A 13,984-nucleotide genomic window follows, 5' to 3' on the forward strand; every position below is an offset into this window, starting at 1 on the left:
TTAATATCTTGCCTTGCAATCAATCCATCCTGGCAGTGCACACAGTGAGCACTTTATTTCAATATGGATTAATTAACTTGAGCTTGAGACAATTGGCACATCTTAACTTCTAAGAATTTCCCTAGAAATAAATGGCTCAACACCTTAGACTCATGTTTTCTCACTCACTCCTTTTCATCAACATAGTAAGTAAGAAACTCTTCACATTCAATTCACTCATGTTTTTATTCACATTCCTTCAGAAAATTGTCTGAATGCTTAGGCCTGATTAATACTTTAACAGCCACTTCACAGTGCTTTCGAAGGGGGATTACAAACAGACCATGCATACCAAGAAAAACGCCAACTGAGGCCACAGAAATGTCAGGGACAAGACAGGACAGGAGTCCAGCAGTCATGGGATTTCATGCTCTCTACATCCTGTTGGGAATTTGTACAGCTGAGTAACAGTGAAATTGCCTAAAATTGTAATTTTGTAGTAAATAGACCAAAATAAAACAAATTGGCCACAATCCAGTGGACAGAAGACAGTCAGCTGGTCATGTATTAGGTATTGCAACTGAATGCATTTTCTTCTCAACTTAATCATGCTTTAGGTGTACCTGTCTGTTCTACAGGTTAGTTCATATGATGCAAGACCATAAAAGGTGTTTTTATGGTTCTAGACTTGGTGATTCTGGGTTTCCTGACTCAGTAGCTGCACATACATTTGTCATTTCTGTTTCCCTGGCCTTCACACCCATGGGTACATTGCCATGGTGCCGCCACGCAACGCTTCCAGAATGTAATGCACTGATTTGCCCTGGGATCCCGTCACGTGCAGACATGACCCAGATGCTGCAGGGGGGAAAAGTACAGCTTCATGGCTGTGAGCATGAGTGGACTCCTGACTACATGGTCATCACAATGTCCACATGTACCCTGCAGAGGTTTTCTCAAGAAGGAACAGGCATCCAATAGCTCAACAAAAGATTATACTCTGCAGTGTCTATCGATTAGAAAAGCTGTGGAATAAAAGCAGAATCTAGTTTGGTATCGTATTTTATGGGATTCTGACTGAGGCATTATACCAAACACATTGAGTTTCCAGAAAAACATGTGATCTAACTGAGGTAAAGTCAAAAACATCTGTACAGGGACTTTTATGGTTTTGCTGTGATTTAAAATCAGTGAGCTCTAATGAAGCAATAGCGTTCTAGTAAAATGCTTAAAAATTCAAGAAAAGGGAGAACATTAAAATTACACAAAGCAATGACACGATTTTCACCATGTAAAAGCATGTTTACATTACTTGAACCTCACTTCAAGCAAAAACATGATGTACAAAGAACTAAAGTTATCTTATAATGGACAAAGCAGGATCCAGGGGACCAGTACTGGGCCAGCAGAGGCCAGGTGTCCAGACCTCAGCACAGTTTCATCATCTCCTCCCACCTAACAGGCTTCTAGCAGCTGCATGCCTGAGGCACTGTGTGATATCATTTACTATGAGCATGTCAAACCACTGAGAAGCAGAAGATTCTCCACTCAAAATTCAGATTAAAATCATCAGATGGGGAGCTTTCAGGGAAACCAATAAAGCAGTAACAGTCAGTGGGTCGAGTGTGGAGGACAGGGCTCATACTCAACAGTGGGTTCCCTCATGTGCACACAAGATTAAATCCACTGAAATCACTCCAATAAGGTCACTAAAAGCCACACATAAAGGAAACAGACAACCCTCCACGTCCTCTATTGTTAGATAAAAATATTTCTTAGGCAAAAGCTGAAGCCATCCTTCAATCGCCAAAGAATAATATTTAGCTGAGACACAACACAATTGTCCCTTCTACTAAAGAAGCTTCTTTCACTGCCTCCTGTTCTTTAAATTATATTTTGGTTTGGTGGCACATGGGGCTGCAATCAATTATAATAATTTTAATTTCTGATTAATCAGTCTTATTCAATCAATTAGTGTCACTACCCTTATTCTATAAAGAGAAAGAAGATTCTATATTCAACCTATATTCAATTATTGCAAAGACAAGACAACTAATGTGGAAACTGGGAAAGACGTGTGTGTGTGTGTGTGTGTGTGTGTGTGTGTGTGTGTGTGTGTGTGTGTGTGTGTGTGTGAGAACATTTTTGTTCTAACAACTTACATGATTTATTGATTATCAAAATTGATATCATTAATACTCTGCTGATTTGTATAGTTTAGCCTCATTAAGACTTCAGGATATATTTACAATCACATCTGTTACAGCTGCAAAAAGATGATCCATGCCTTATTTCAGCTTGCCTAAACTACTGCAACTCAGAAACAGGAGGGTTTGTAAACTGCTCTGACCACAGAGGGACGGAGAGATGTCGGTGTGGATTTACACTCACGCTGAAGTCCTGATCAATGTAAAGTGACCTGACTCCCCTGAGAGTATTTCCCAGCAAACACTGAGGAGTGTGTTTAAAGATCAGAGCTTGTGCCATCCATCTACAATAAACAAGGCCACTTCAGCTGCCTGCGAAGGCCGGCCTTTTCTTTTACTGACCCACAACCTCGATAAGGGTCAAATGCTTTCAGGCTGAATCAATGGTGGCTGATGCTCCTCATTCAATTACACATGGGTATCATTACCCCGTGTGTGTGTGTGTGTGTGTGTGTGTGTGTGTGTGTGTGGTACAGAGATGAATAGAATTGTCCATCATCTGATTGAACGGGCTAACTGCTGAGGACAGAGTCACTGTGATCAAAGCCACAAGACACAGAGAGCAGTCATGCAACTGGCAGCATGGTGGCGGTTAGTTCTGACATGTGGGTTATTAAGACTGCAACCACAAATCATATTTTCATTCGTGATTAATCTGCTTATTATGTTCTACATCAACTGATTATTCGTTTAAAGAAACACCTTAAAAATGTCTTAATTTGTCCATTTACTATCGTAACAAAGGGGAGCTGCAAATCCCTACATTTACTGACACGATAAATCAATTAATTTTCTTACGCTCGATTAATCTAAAGCTCTTTGGATCATACAATAGCGCACTTTTGTTTTAAAGTGGGGGTCCTGACCTCCAGAGGGGTCACAGAAGCTTTGATATATGTTTTTTAATACATGTCTTTTAATATTTGTATTTTATAACAGAAGACACTGAATGTAATGAATAAAAAGGCCTAAAAAAAAGAAAAATTCTAAAAGGAAATATCTTTACTGTTAATATTACCGTTGAAAATTCAGACAGAAATGACAAGGAATGTTTATAAATGAATGTATGAGGAAAATAAATTAAGAAGTTGCATGTTTGATTTGTCAAAATTCGAATCATAATGCAGCAATAAAAAAGTACTTTACAATACAAGCAACTGACAAATATATATATTTTTTGTACATGGGATTGCATGGTAGTGCTTCTGTTTTTACATTACCTACTGTTAATTGCATTTGTAAATAAAAAATAAAATGTGTGTGATGCATTAAAATTATTTATTCTGAAACAGACTTGAACAGAAAACAATGTGCAAGAAATGTGTTCCTTCTTCACTGAAAACATCATCACTTCCCTGTGTCAGTGTGTGTGCGTGTATATGTGTGTGTTTGGGTGGTGTGTTGGTATGTGTTTGGGTGAATATAAGGTGGCTTGCTGTGTCTGACACTGCTTGAATTGTGCTTTTTCTTAACACAGTTTGAACTGCATTTTTTTTTTACAAGGCCATGAGTTCTCCTTGCTTGAACCGCTTACCCTCAAGACAAAGGCTGTGTTTGTATCTGTACTCAAAATCAGCTCCACTCATTCTCCACAGAAGGAAGGAGGAAAAAAAGAAAAAAGACAAAACAGGGCCAGGCAGTGAACTCAAGGTTATCTGAGCTGGGTGCCACAATGAGAGCCACAGTCCTCTTGTTACCATTCTGGCCTCTTCTCTTCACTTTGGACAGATTAAGGCTGAGCTGTAAGGCGGAGAGCAAGCACACACAGCTTTGCCCTTTGTGTCTTAACAACTTTACTGGGAGAATGTTTAATAGAAGCAAAGTGCACGGAAATGGCTCTATAAATGTAAAGCTTGTGTCAGGCAGAATCACTGCTCATTTCTAGCCTGGTACAGGACAATAATGAACCAACAAAAGGACATTTTTACACATTCAGTCCACAAGGTCAGTTACAAAACTCAAGTTAAAATGGGTATAATTGTCTTGGATTGATTTTACTGTCAAAGTATAGTGCAGTAGAGAGTCAGCATCTCCGAGTCTGAGGCCATGGTTCACTGCTGGAAAACAGTGCATTGCTCTCTTTAGGTTGAGAGTGAGTTACTGCCCCAAGTGAAGGAGGTCAAGTATCTCAGGGATTTGTTCATAGGTGAGGGGAAGATGGGGCGTGAGATAGACAGGTGGTTTGGTAACCAAAAGAAGGTGACTGTGGATACAAGAGGCTGAAATGAGTGCCCTCTATAGGGTGGCTGGGCTTAGTCTTAGAGATAGGGTAAGGAGCTCAGCTTTGTGTTGAAAGGGGCCAGTTAACTGCTTTTGATTGGGATGCCCCCTGAGCACCTTCGTTTGGTGGTTTTTCGGACATCTCAATTGGTAAGAGCACATGAGGTAGATCAAGAACATGCTTAAGATTTTATATCTTGAACGCCTCTGGGTTTCTCAGGTGGAGCTGGAAAAAGTTGCTGGATACTGAGACGTCTAAAATACTTTGCTTAGCCTACTGCTTTGGGTTTGGGTATTGAACTTGGCGCTTTTAAGGGTACTGACTGACTCATGTTAGCTGAATTATTGGGGGAAAAGAATCAATGCTGAAAGGTATCTACCACGTTTGATGTCATTTATGGTTGCCCAAACGTCTCTGTCCTCTCCTCTCCAACCCCACTACTACCCCTTCGAACCTGTCCGAGAAAAGTGGATGAAAAAGGATGGATGGATGTCGCAGCAGGATTGACTTCAATGACAAAACATCAAAGTGATTTAAATCCACAATTCATAGTCTATCAGCAGTCCCTGTTTCCATTCAATCACTAAGCCTTTGTGCATGTGTGTGTCCCTCTGGTACAAGCTGTCAATGCTCCTAATAGTTACAGCAACAAGACTCTGCTGCATCTACAATATAATGTTTTTTTTCCTTGTGCTACTCTCCTTTCAGAGAAACACATGAGCACACACATAATCAATATTGCCAAGTTCTGTAGGAGGACAAAGTACGCCTCATCAATAATGGAAGTGTGTTTGTGAAGAGTGTGAAGGTTGATTTCTGCCTTGTGTCTCGCTTGCGTTTTACTGGTCACCAAATAACATGCACACTCGACCATCTCACACACACACACAAAACACACACAACACACACACACACACACACACACACTATGAGGGGTAATTCATGCCAGCGAACTATACTAAAACGCCTTAACTGCGTCGCCTGTGCCAGCATAAAGACTTATGAATAGGCGTGCGTACAGGCACGTGTATTGCGAGTAGACCAGATGATAAAGGGGTGACGGTTGAAAAGTGTCATGCCACTTGCGAACATAGCGGACGCTTGTGCTCACGCTCGTCTCAATGTACAAATAATTATTTATTTTATGATGACAAATTTTAAGTTTAACAGCCGCTTTGCTTCACAATTAAAGTGGTCCATGTATCACCAAGAGAGACCTATGAGACAGTTTAGTTTCAAGTCTGCACGTGCACATGTTAAGGCGTCTGAAGCGTTGGCTTTAGGACAACAACACATACGCGCTAAGGCGTGTCACACGTGTGCGCCTGTAACAGTATATCAGGACTGGACCATTGCTCAGGCGCCAAACTGAGGAAGAGGCAGACAGTTATTCATTAGGGCTACGGGGCAATCGCACCGAGCACTGGTCCCAGGGAAGTGGAAGTCAGCAAAATTGTACTTAACAGTCACGCGGGTCTTCATGTCATGTATTTGAGGCGTAGTTCACCCTGCGCAACAACGCATGTGCGTGACGCCTACGTGACGCCTACGTGACGCCTACGTGACGCCTACGTGACGCTCGTCTGTCCATTGAAAGTGAATAGAATTTATATACGCACATTAGAGGTTTGATGTCATCGCATAGGCGCTGTACACGCATTTTAGCATAGTGTGCTGGCATAAAACACACACAGACACACACACACACACACGCTGCATATGAACAGTCAGACAATCAACAACACCAACAAATGGAAACACACACAGCATCTATCTACCATTTAGCAGCAGCTCATAAAATAACACAGGTGCCTCCGGCCAGTTTGCCAGACGGAACATTTCAATTTGACACAAAAGCCTCATAAGCATGCATCCTCACACCACACACACAGGAACCCAGGGCACAAACAAACACACAGAAACCCAGGAAAACACACAAATCAAACTGGCAACTGAAACACTCAGATAAACAAGCATAAAGCGACATCTTCACACGCATAAATTCACCCTAAGCAAAGACCAATGTAGGATGTCAGGCATCTACAACAGCATGGATTATTCAGAATTTTTAAAAAACAGTGCATCTATTGATATGTATATATTGATCATAATTCAATTATGAGTTCAAATAATTCTCTCATATGAAAGGGGAAGAATATACAAAGGCAAAGGATTCCTGCAGCACACACAGCCGTTTTATCCAGCTATTGCTCATCATGAAATGTGTTTATTAATAATCTTTATAAAGCTGGGGCTGTGGATCTCTGGATATTTTTGCACCGTTTTTATCCACTATGACAGGTACAAGACCACAGGGGAAGACTTGCAATTGCATGACAAGAAAGGAAGGTGTAGTAGCAGATTAGGCCAAGGAGACTACAATGTGCTGATTTTTCTTTGGCTGTGTTGATGGCAGAAGCCAGTGGTGTATTCCAGTTTGGTGTGTTGTATCCACCAGTGTTAACATGTGCCTCTCACCACTGCTGATTAAAGGGTTTAGACAGAAAACCCCTGATAAAGAGGCACCTATGCAGTTTTCTTGTATAGAAATGACAGGTATGTCTTGTATACAAATAAACAAACAAAATTTACATATTATTACTGACAAAACCCACTGTGTTATGGGTTAACAAAAGCCCAGTATTGTTTACTAGCTTGCAGTCTTCTTTTTACATGCTTTTGCTGGCACACTGTTGTGTATCGTGGCGTGTTAGAGCCACCTGATGATCAGTGCAGCATCCCTGTATAATCATTCAGTAGTGGTGCCCCATCCCTACAGAATTATGAGCCCTGCTACTAAAATTTTGCACCATCAAACCATGGCTCTCGAGTCGAGTGAGGGGACGAATATAAGTTATCGGCAACTGGCAGGTGTTTTTTGTTTTTTTGTTGTTGTTTTTTTAGGGGGGAAACATTTGGGACTATTTTCCTTCTTTTTTAACTAACTAAATCTTGAAGAAATAATTTTAATTGAATGACCTACCGCCAGAGATTGGCCATGAGAGCTCTGGAGGCACAGCACACGGTGGAATCCAATCCAACATTACCACTTAGGCTTTTACCAATTCAAATTGCCAGAATATGCTCACTATTCCAATTTTCAAGGGAAAATAAAGAGACTGCTTTGTTGTTACTTGTTGTTATACTGTTTTGCTCTGTGTTCAGTGACAAAGCTTAAGACTGCAGTGATTTGACTGACGATTTTTGGAGGACAGCCTTGGTCTACCATCACTTTAAACTAAGTATATAATATTTAATATTTTTTTCTAATATAATTTGACAGGGTTTCCCATTAATTACCGAGAGTGTGGCAGCCCGCCAGTCCTGCCAGAGTCTCTTGAGCTGCGCTAACGTCACATTTCAAGCAATAGAAAGTATATTTACACAATTCATGATATAAAGTTATTTTGCATTATGTTGCTGTTGCTCAGCAGAGTGTCTGTCGCCTGTCAGTCAGTCAAATCCCCGACCCACCTCTCCGTCCTCCTCCAAGACATGCGCAAGCATTCACACACACACACTGAATATATCTGTTTCAAAACAATTCAAGCATGGCAGAGAAACGTGTCTACCTGTCTGTATCAGTCCCGTCCCCACATCATCTCTCCGTGTGCCTGTGCCTATGCATGCGGCAAACTAAATATTGTAAACCTGTACAGGCCGGTCAGATCCAAACACACTGCTGCATTATGCTGTTAATCACAAAAAGATAAACTGTGACGAATTGTTTCCTGTTGCTAAACACATGCAACTTTCAAAATAAGATTACACTGGGTTAACAAAATCCACCACAGAATTTGCAAGAAGACTGTCAAAATGAGATGCCTTAAATAAAACATAAAACAACCCTTACTCTGCCTTAAAATAATTCTTAAAATATGCAATCATTAAGATTAGTGTATATGATGGAATAGTAGCATTAGAATGTGCAAGGGGGCACCAAATTTGGGCTTTTGTGGAAAAAAGCATGTTGACAGCAATTAAAAATGACACAGTAAAATAACAATAAAGATTCTATAATACAGTATCTCCAGACTTTGAGAGCTAAATGAGAGCAAACACGTCACATAACATTTTTCAAAGTGCACAAGATTGATGCATTTTACTTAAAAATGTACAAAATTTCCCCCCTGACCACCCGTGATGGTTCGGTCCCCCACCCCAGACTCTCATAAAATCCTGTGGGAAACATTGTTTAATCATTTTAAAAACCTCTAAGTTTGAAATGTGCATTTCTGTGAAAATTCTCCGGCCACAAATAGTGCAGAGGAAGTCGTGCGACCTGTGCTATCACGGATAGCAGCTGCAGAGGCGGGTACCAAAAGACAGCCTCCAAAACACAAATCACAGATGATGAGAGGCTGCGCTGGGCTGACCTCTCTTTGGGAAAAATAATCACTGCCAATGGCAACGTTTTCTCTCTCTACAAAAAGAAAGTTCCCTCATGACTGGACCCTGAAAAAGACCTTACAAACTGTTTGTATCTCTCCTGACTAAAGCAAAAATCCAACTATGTTACATTTTACAGAGTAAAGGCTACTGAGAAATTAGTAGCACTTCAAACTCAATTTATTTTATCTGGCATTTCCGTAAAGTATTCTTTGCTTGTGGTTTCCATCATCTTTGGCTTCTCCCAAAGTGATATGCATCCTGCTGGAAGACATTATCACATAACCTTGTCCACAAGGGTACAAGGCAGGGCGTGTCAGTGTGTGTGTGTGTTTGTGAGAAAGACGGAGTGTGTGTCCAATCATGCATGCATCCATATGTGATTTACAACTGTGTAAGCACACTGCCAATGGGCACAGACAGCAGTGGGAGAGAGGGGCCTGGCTTACCAAAGATATTTGTGGAATGTCCTTTCTTGGCGAGGGGCTTCAGCTCGTTGTGACCCCAGCCGTACTGTCTGTAGCTGTCCCACGCATGCTTCATCATCTGAGAAAACAAAAATGAAAAAAAACAGCATATTAGAAGTCTGGTCACTTATGCAAAGAAAAAGTGTGACGTTACAGCCAGAAGTCCTGCATGATTATACCTACAGATAATGATTCGGTAAGGATAGTTGCATAATGATGTTTAATTTCAGTGACAACAACTGTTAACCCTGGAATCAGTCAAGCTGTCGCTGAAAGCAGTTAAAGCATCCACAAAAACTACAAAAATAATAATCGTTATATACTTTTGTTTCTCAATCATCAAGATGAATTAAAGTAATTTAGTGTGATTGCTAGGAGTGTAACTGTACATTAATTGGTATTCATAAATCAATTCCATGATCAATGATCCAATATTATTAATGCAACATAATGTCCATACATATCTTAAAGATCTGCCTTTATTTCACCATTTTTACCACTGTATATTAATGATTTTTATCAAGAAAAATAGATTATTTTTCATTGAATTGTCCGGAAGAGCTCAGAAAAATAATATTTTAGTTGCATTTTGTGATAACTGCTTCTGTTAAATGAGCATATGTATTTACCCTATATTTTAATCATGTGGCAGATTTTGTGATATCAGCAAATATTGTATTGGTGTCCAAAGAAATTATATAGTCGTATATTGCTACTTGAGGAAACTTATGATTTACACCCCAAATGACTGCATATTCTTGTCAAATAATAATACATAGATAATGCATATAGGATCTTCATTCAGGCTTGCTGCTGAGGTAGAAAGACCTTATTTTAAACCTGGCCTTTTTATTCTTTCTATCTTAAATTGATCGACACCTCTGGACAGAACTGGTAATTTATCAATTAATCAACTGCTACTTGTCTTGCATAAACATGATAATTTTCAACCTTCTATCAATGATGTTGGTGAACTGAAACCAAATAATGGTAGAAAATGAAGACTAAAGATGAAACAGATTCCTAGGAAAAACCCACGCACACACACACACTTTTACTTGTGTCACTTTCGGGGGCATTAGATAAACTTACATTTATTTCCTGGAGACTCACCCTTACCCAAACCATGACCACGACTTGCCAAACTCTTAACCCCTCACTTAAACCAACTTGACCAAAAAAATCAGCTTTTTTCCCCAATGAGGATATGCCAATTGTTGGACGGCTGTGGCTCAGTTGGTAGAGTGGTCATCTACTGGTCGGATGGTCAGTTGTTCGATCCCAGACCATGGCAGCCTACATGTCGGAGCATCCTTAAGCAAAATACTGAACCCCAAATTGCTCCCGATGCTGCATTCATCTGTGTGTGAAAGAATTCCCAATGGTGGCAGGTGGCACCAGTGTGGTAGCCTCGGCCACCAGTATGAATGTGTGTGTGAACGGGTGAATGAGCGTAGTGTGTAGTGTAAAGCGATTTGGATAAAGGTGCTAAATAAGTGCACTCCGTTTACCATTTATTGTCCCTACCATTCTCAATTAACTGGTATGTAGCCTGAATTGTGTCTCTAAAGTTAGGAACAGAAGCACATACACAATGAATCACTGGTGGTTTAGAAGGGCTGACCAAAGACTTTAATCTGCAAGATGATGCCGCCAAATCAAAGATTGCCATTTTGTCCCCAGCGTGACGTAAAGAGTCTGCCTCCTGCACGACTCAGCAGGTCATTCAATAAACACAAATGCAGGTATGATAATAAACACATTTTGAAGCTCTCTCATTCTATTTTGCTTTAGTGGATTGCTCTCTGTTTTCTGTAGACATTTGTCTACCGGATAAAACAAAATTCTATTCTTCATTCGAGGCTGAAAGAGATTGGCTCGTGGAGGAGGATGAGGATAGAAAACAGCCAGAGATTGTGAGATGAGCCCTGACATGGAGGCTGATGCTGAGAAGAGGCGCTCCAGGGCGAACAGAGAAGATGACACAGCCAAGGAAGGAAAAAGTGCCAGCTTTTACTGAGGCACTGCTGCTCTCTTTCAATTTCAAACCTTTTTTCCTCCACCACAGCCCTTACTCAAGTGGCATCGACAACCTCAGGAAAGTACATTTCCTGTCTATGCGGCCGTGTCAGTCACTGTCTGTAAATTTCTTCCTCTATATTGTCCCTGTAGCTGGCAGCTTTCCTATCTGTCCATTTGCCAGCCTTTCTGTCTCTACATGCCTGTCAGCTTGTCACTTCATTTCTATGATGACCTTGATAATGACTAAGTTGGCACTGGTGCCCTGCATCCCGCAGCACACAGTTGTTCTTATTGTGTTTTTGTTTGTGTGTTTACTTTTTTATTTAAGCCTCATTGTTATCAATGTTTTATTCTTTTTTGGCCACAAAAGGCCCAAATGTCATGCCTGAGTCTATGTATGGCGATCCATCTCTAAAAAGCTCCCGCTCAACTTTGTATAACAGAGTTTTTGCTTTTTTTATTGAGGGTAATTTCATGTTTTTGGTGGGGCCGGATTAGAGATGTAGAGAACAATTATCCCATGCAATGAACAGGTCTGATATGGTCAGGTTGTCACTAACCATGAACCTCTCAAAAGGGAACAATTATGTTAATGATATTGATGGAGGAGTTAAGTGCTACAGACAAAAAATATTTATTTTTTAATAAGGCTATGAATAAATATAATACAGTTCTGCTGTGTGTGCTATTTCATAAAATAAAAGTCCTATTCCTACAGAAACAGAATCATGATTCATATTTGATGATTTCAAGGATTGATCTGAGTTTTCTGAGTTGCGCTGGATGCCACACATCTATCAAACCTGCCTTATGAGACAGAAACAATTGTGATTGGTCTGTTCAGAGCCTGGATGGCTGGAAATCAGTCTGAATGGGAGAGTCAATGGGCATGTCCTCCTTTGCAAATAAAACATGAGCTTGGCAAATTCATTTTTTCATACAAAAAATATGACTTTTAATCTAACTGTCCAAAATCATCTGAATGCACACTAGTTATAACGGTATCTAAAATGTAATTGGCCTCTATTTCAATTGGAGGAACCTGCAAAGACACAAAGTATGGCAGCAGGTAGAGGATCTCTGTAGCAGCAAAGCTCTATCAGCATGTTTGTGCATCTGTTCCTACATAACTTTTTTAATTCTGCAGTATGGTTAGAGATCCCTGGGAGCTCAGTATCAGAGGACTTCTGTGTGTGCTGCACCAGACAGAAGAGTAGAAACCAAACAAGCAATCAGCAACACACACAGGTATTATGTGTGTGTTGCACTGTATCACATCAAAAGATTTTAGCTGATCAACCACGTTGTATGTCTCTCCCACCTTGCTATGCCTGTTTCCCTACCTGCCTTACTGCTTGCCTCTTTACGCCACTATGTGACTCAGTACCCAGATCCTCCTCCATCCCTCTCTCCTTGGGGCAGGCAGGCAGCCAGCCAAGCTAATAAAGAAAAGGGCCAGGAGCTTCATTGTGTTCTTGGCCTCTTGGCTTTCCATGACGCACTCCATGCACACACCAAGGATTATAAATCAAATTAATACACACCGTGACATGGACACTTAAGTATTGGCTGGCTCCCTGTGATCTGTGTTGATTGGATGCTTCATCAAATTTTGATTGGCCCATATGCCAAGGACGAGAGCAACAGTGCCGGGTGCTCAACAATGTTGACAAACTGCTTATTTAAAGGACCTTGGAATACTAATTGGACATTAAGCTACAAAACCCTGTGATTGATTCTGACAGCTACCTCTTGCCATCACGGCATCTTGGGAGCCACAAAGGAAAGGATGGGAAATACTGGTTTGCATTGGCCGAGGTTGCTGGTTCATTCGACTATTGGAACTAAACCTCATGGGTAATGACTGCAAAACGGGCTGCAGAGGCAGCCCAGAAAAAAATAGGAGACTGGGTTTAAGTTATATCAAGTAGTTGCCATATGTGTCAAAATGTAAGGTTCAAGGTTTATTTATTCTCACTCTACAACACAACGCAATGCAAAAATAGTAGTGCATTCTTAGAATTTGCATTAGAATGAATGTAAATAGCAGGAACAAGAACACTCGTGAATACTTTCAACTAATATGTCCAGCATTTTAACATTAAAAATTTGTCAGGGAACCGTTGTTTTCCAACTTTGACTGCATTTGAGCACCAAGCATCCTGATGTAAACATAGATTATAGTATGTATTTCTTTAAACTAATCATTGATGCATTGTCTGTGCCATGCAAACTAGACAGTGGAGGCAGCAGAAGGCGAAGAGCATGCCATGTAAGAGATGTACCCAATGGCAGAGTTAGACTCGTGTCCCCTTGTCCCACTGGAGTCCTGCGCTCTGTCGGTGTGGAACGCGTTGATCTGGGAATCTAAAATGGAGCCAGGTCTCTGCAAGATGTTGGTACAATAGTCTTCGATCTGCGTTGCCAGCCTGAGTACTATTTCATCCAATTCACTTTTCTGTAACCAGACATCAACCAGGAGCAGGCTGGGTAGGGGAACAGCCCTAGGTCCTAGCTGAGCCAGCCTAATTCTTATTCCGGCCCTCTTCCCGGCACGGTCACGACCCTCAAGCAATTATGAAACTCTGTTAAATGGCGGAGCTTCTTGTTTAGCACTTTGAGATACAAGCCATAAATAAATTCAAGTGTGACCCTGAGACAAGCCTCTGACACAAGCTATGACAATGAAAGGATGGTTT

The 13,984-nt window shown here is 40.8% G+C and overlaps 1 protein-coding gene across 1 annotated transcript in view; it reads right to left on the reverse strand.

Moving 5' to 3' along the window:
- The window catches only part of man1a2 (mannosidase, alpha, class 1A, member 2), a 161,590-nt gene that overhangs the window by 103,975 nt on the left and 43,631 nt on the right, over positions 1–13,984 (reverse strand). Inside the window, exon 4 of the mRNA XM_059343553.1 lies at positions 9,246–9,342. Within this exon, the coding sequence (XP_059199536.1) occupies positions 9,246–9,342 (97 nt within the window). The remainder of the gene's footprint in view (positions 1–9,245; positions 9,343–13,984) is intronic.

The sequence above is a fragment of the Centropristis striata genome, chromosome 10 (assembly GCF_030273125.1).
Source record: "Centropristis striata isolate RG_2023a ecotype Rhode Island chromosome 10, C.striata_1.0, whole genome shotgun sequence".
NCBI lineage: Eukaryota > Metazoa > Chordata > Actinopteri > Perciformes > Serranidae > Centropristis > Centropristis striata.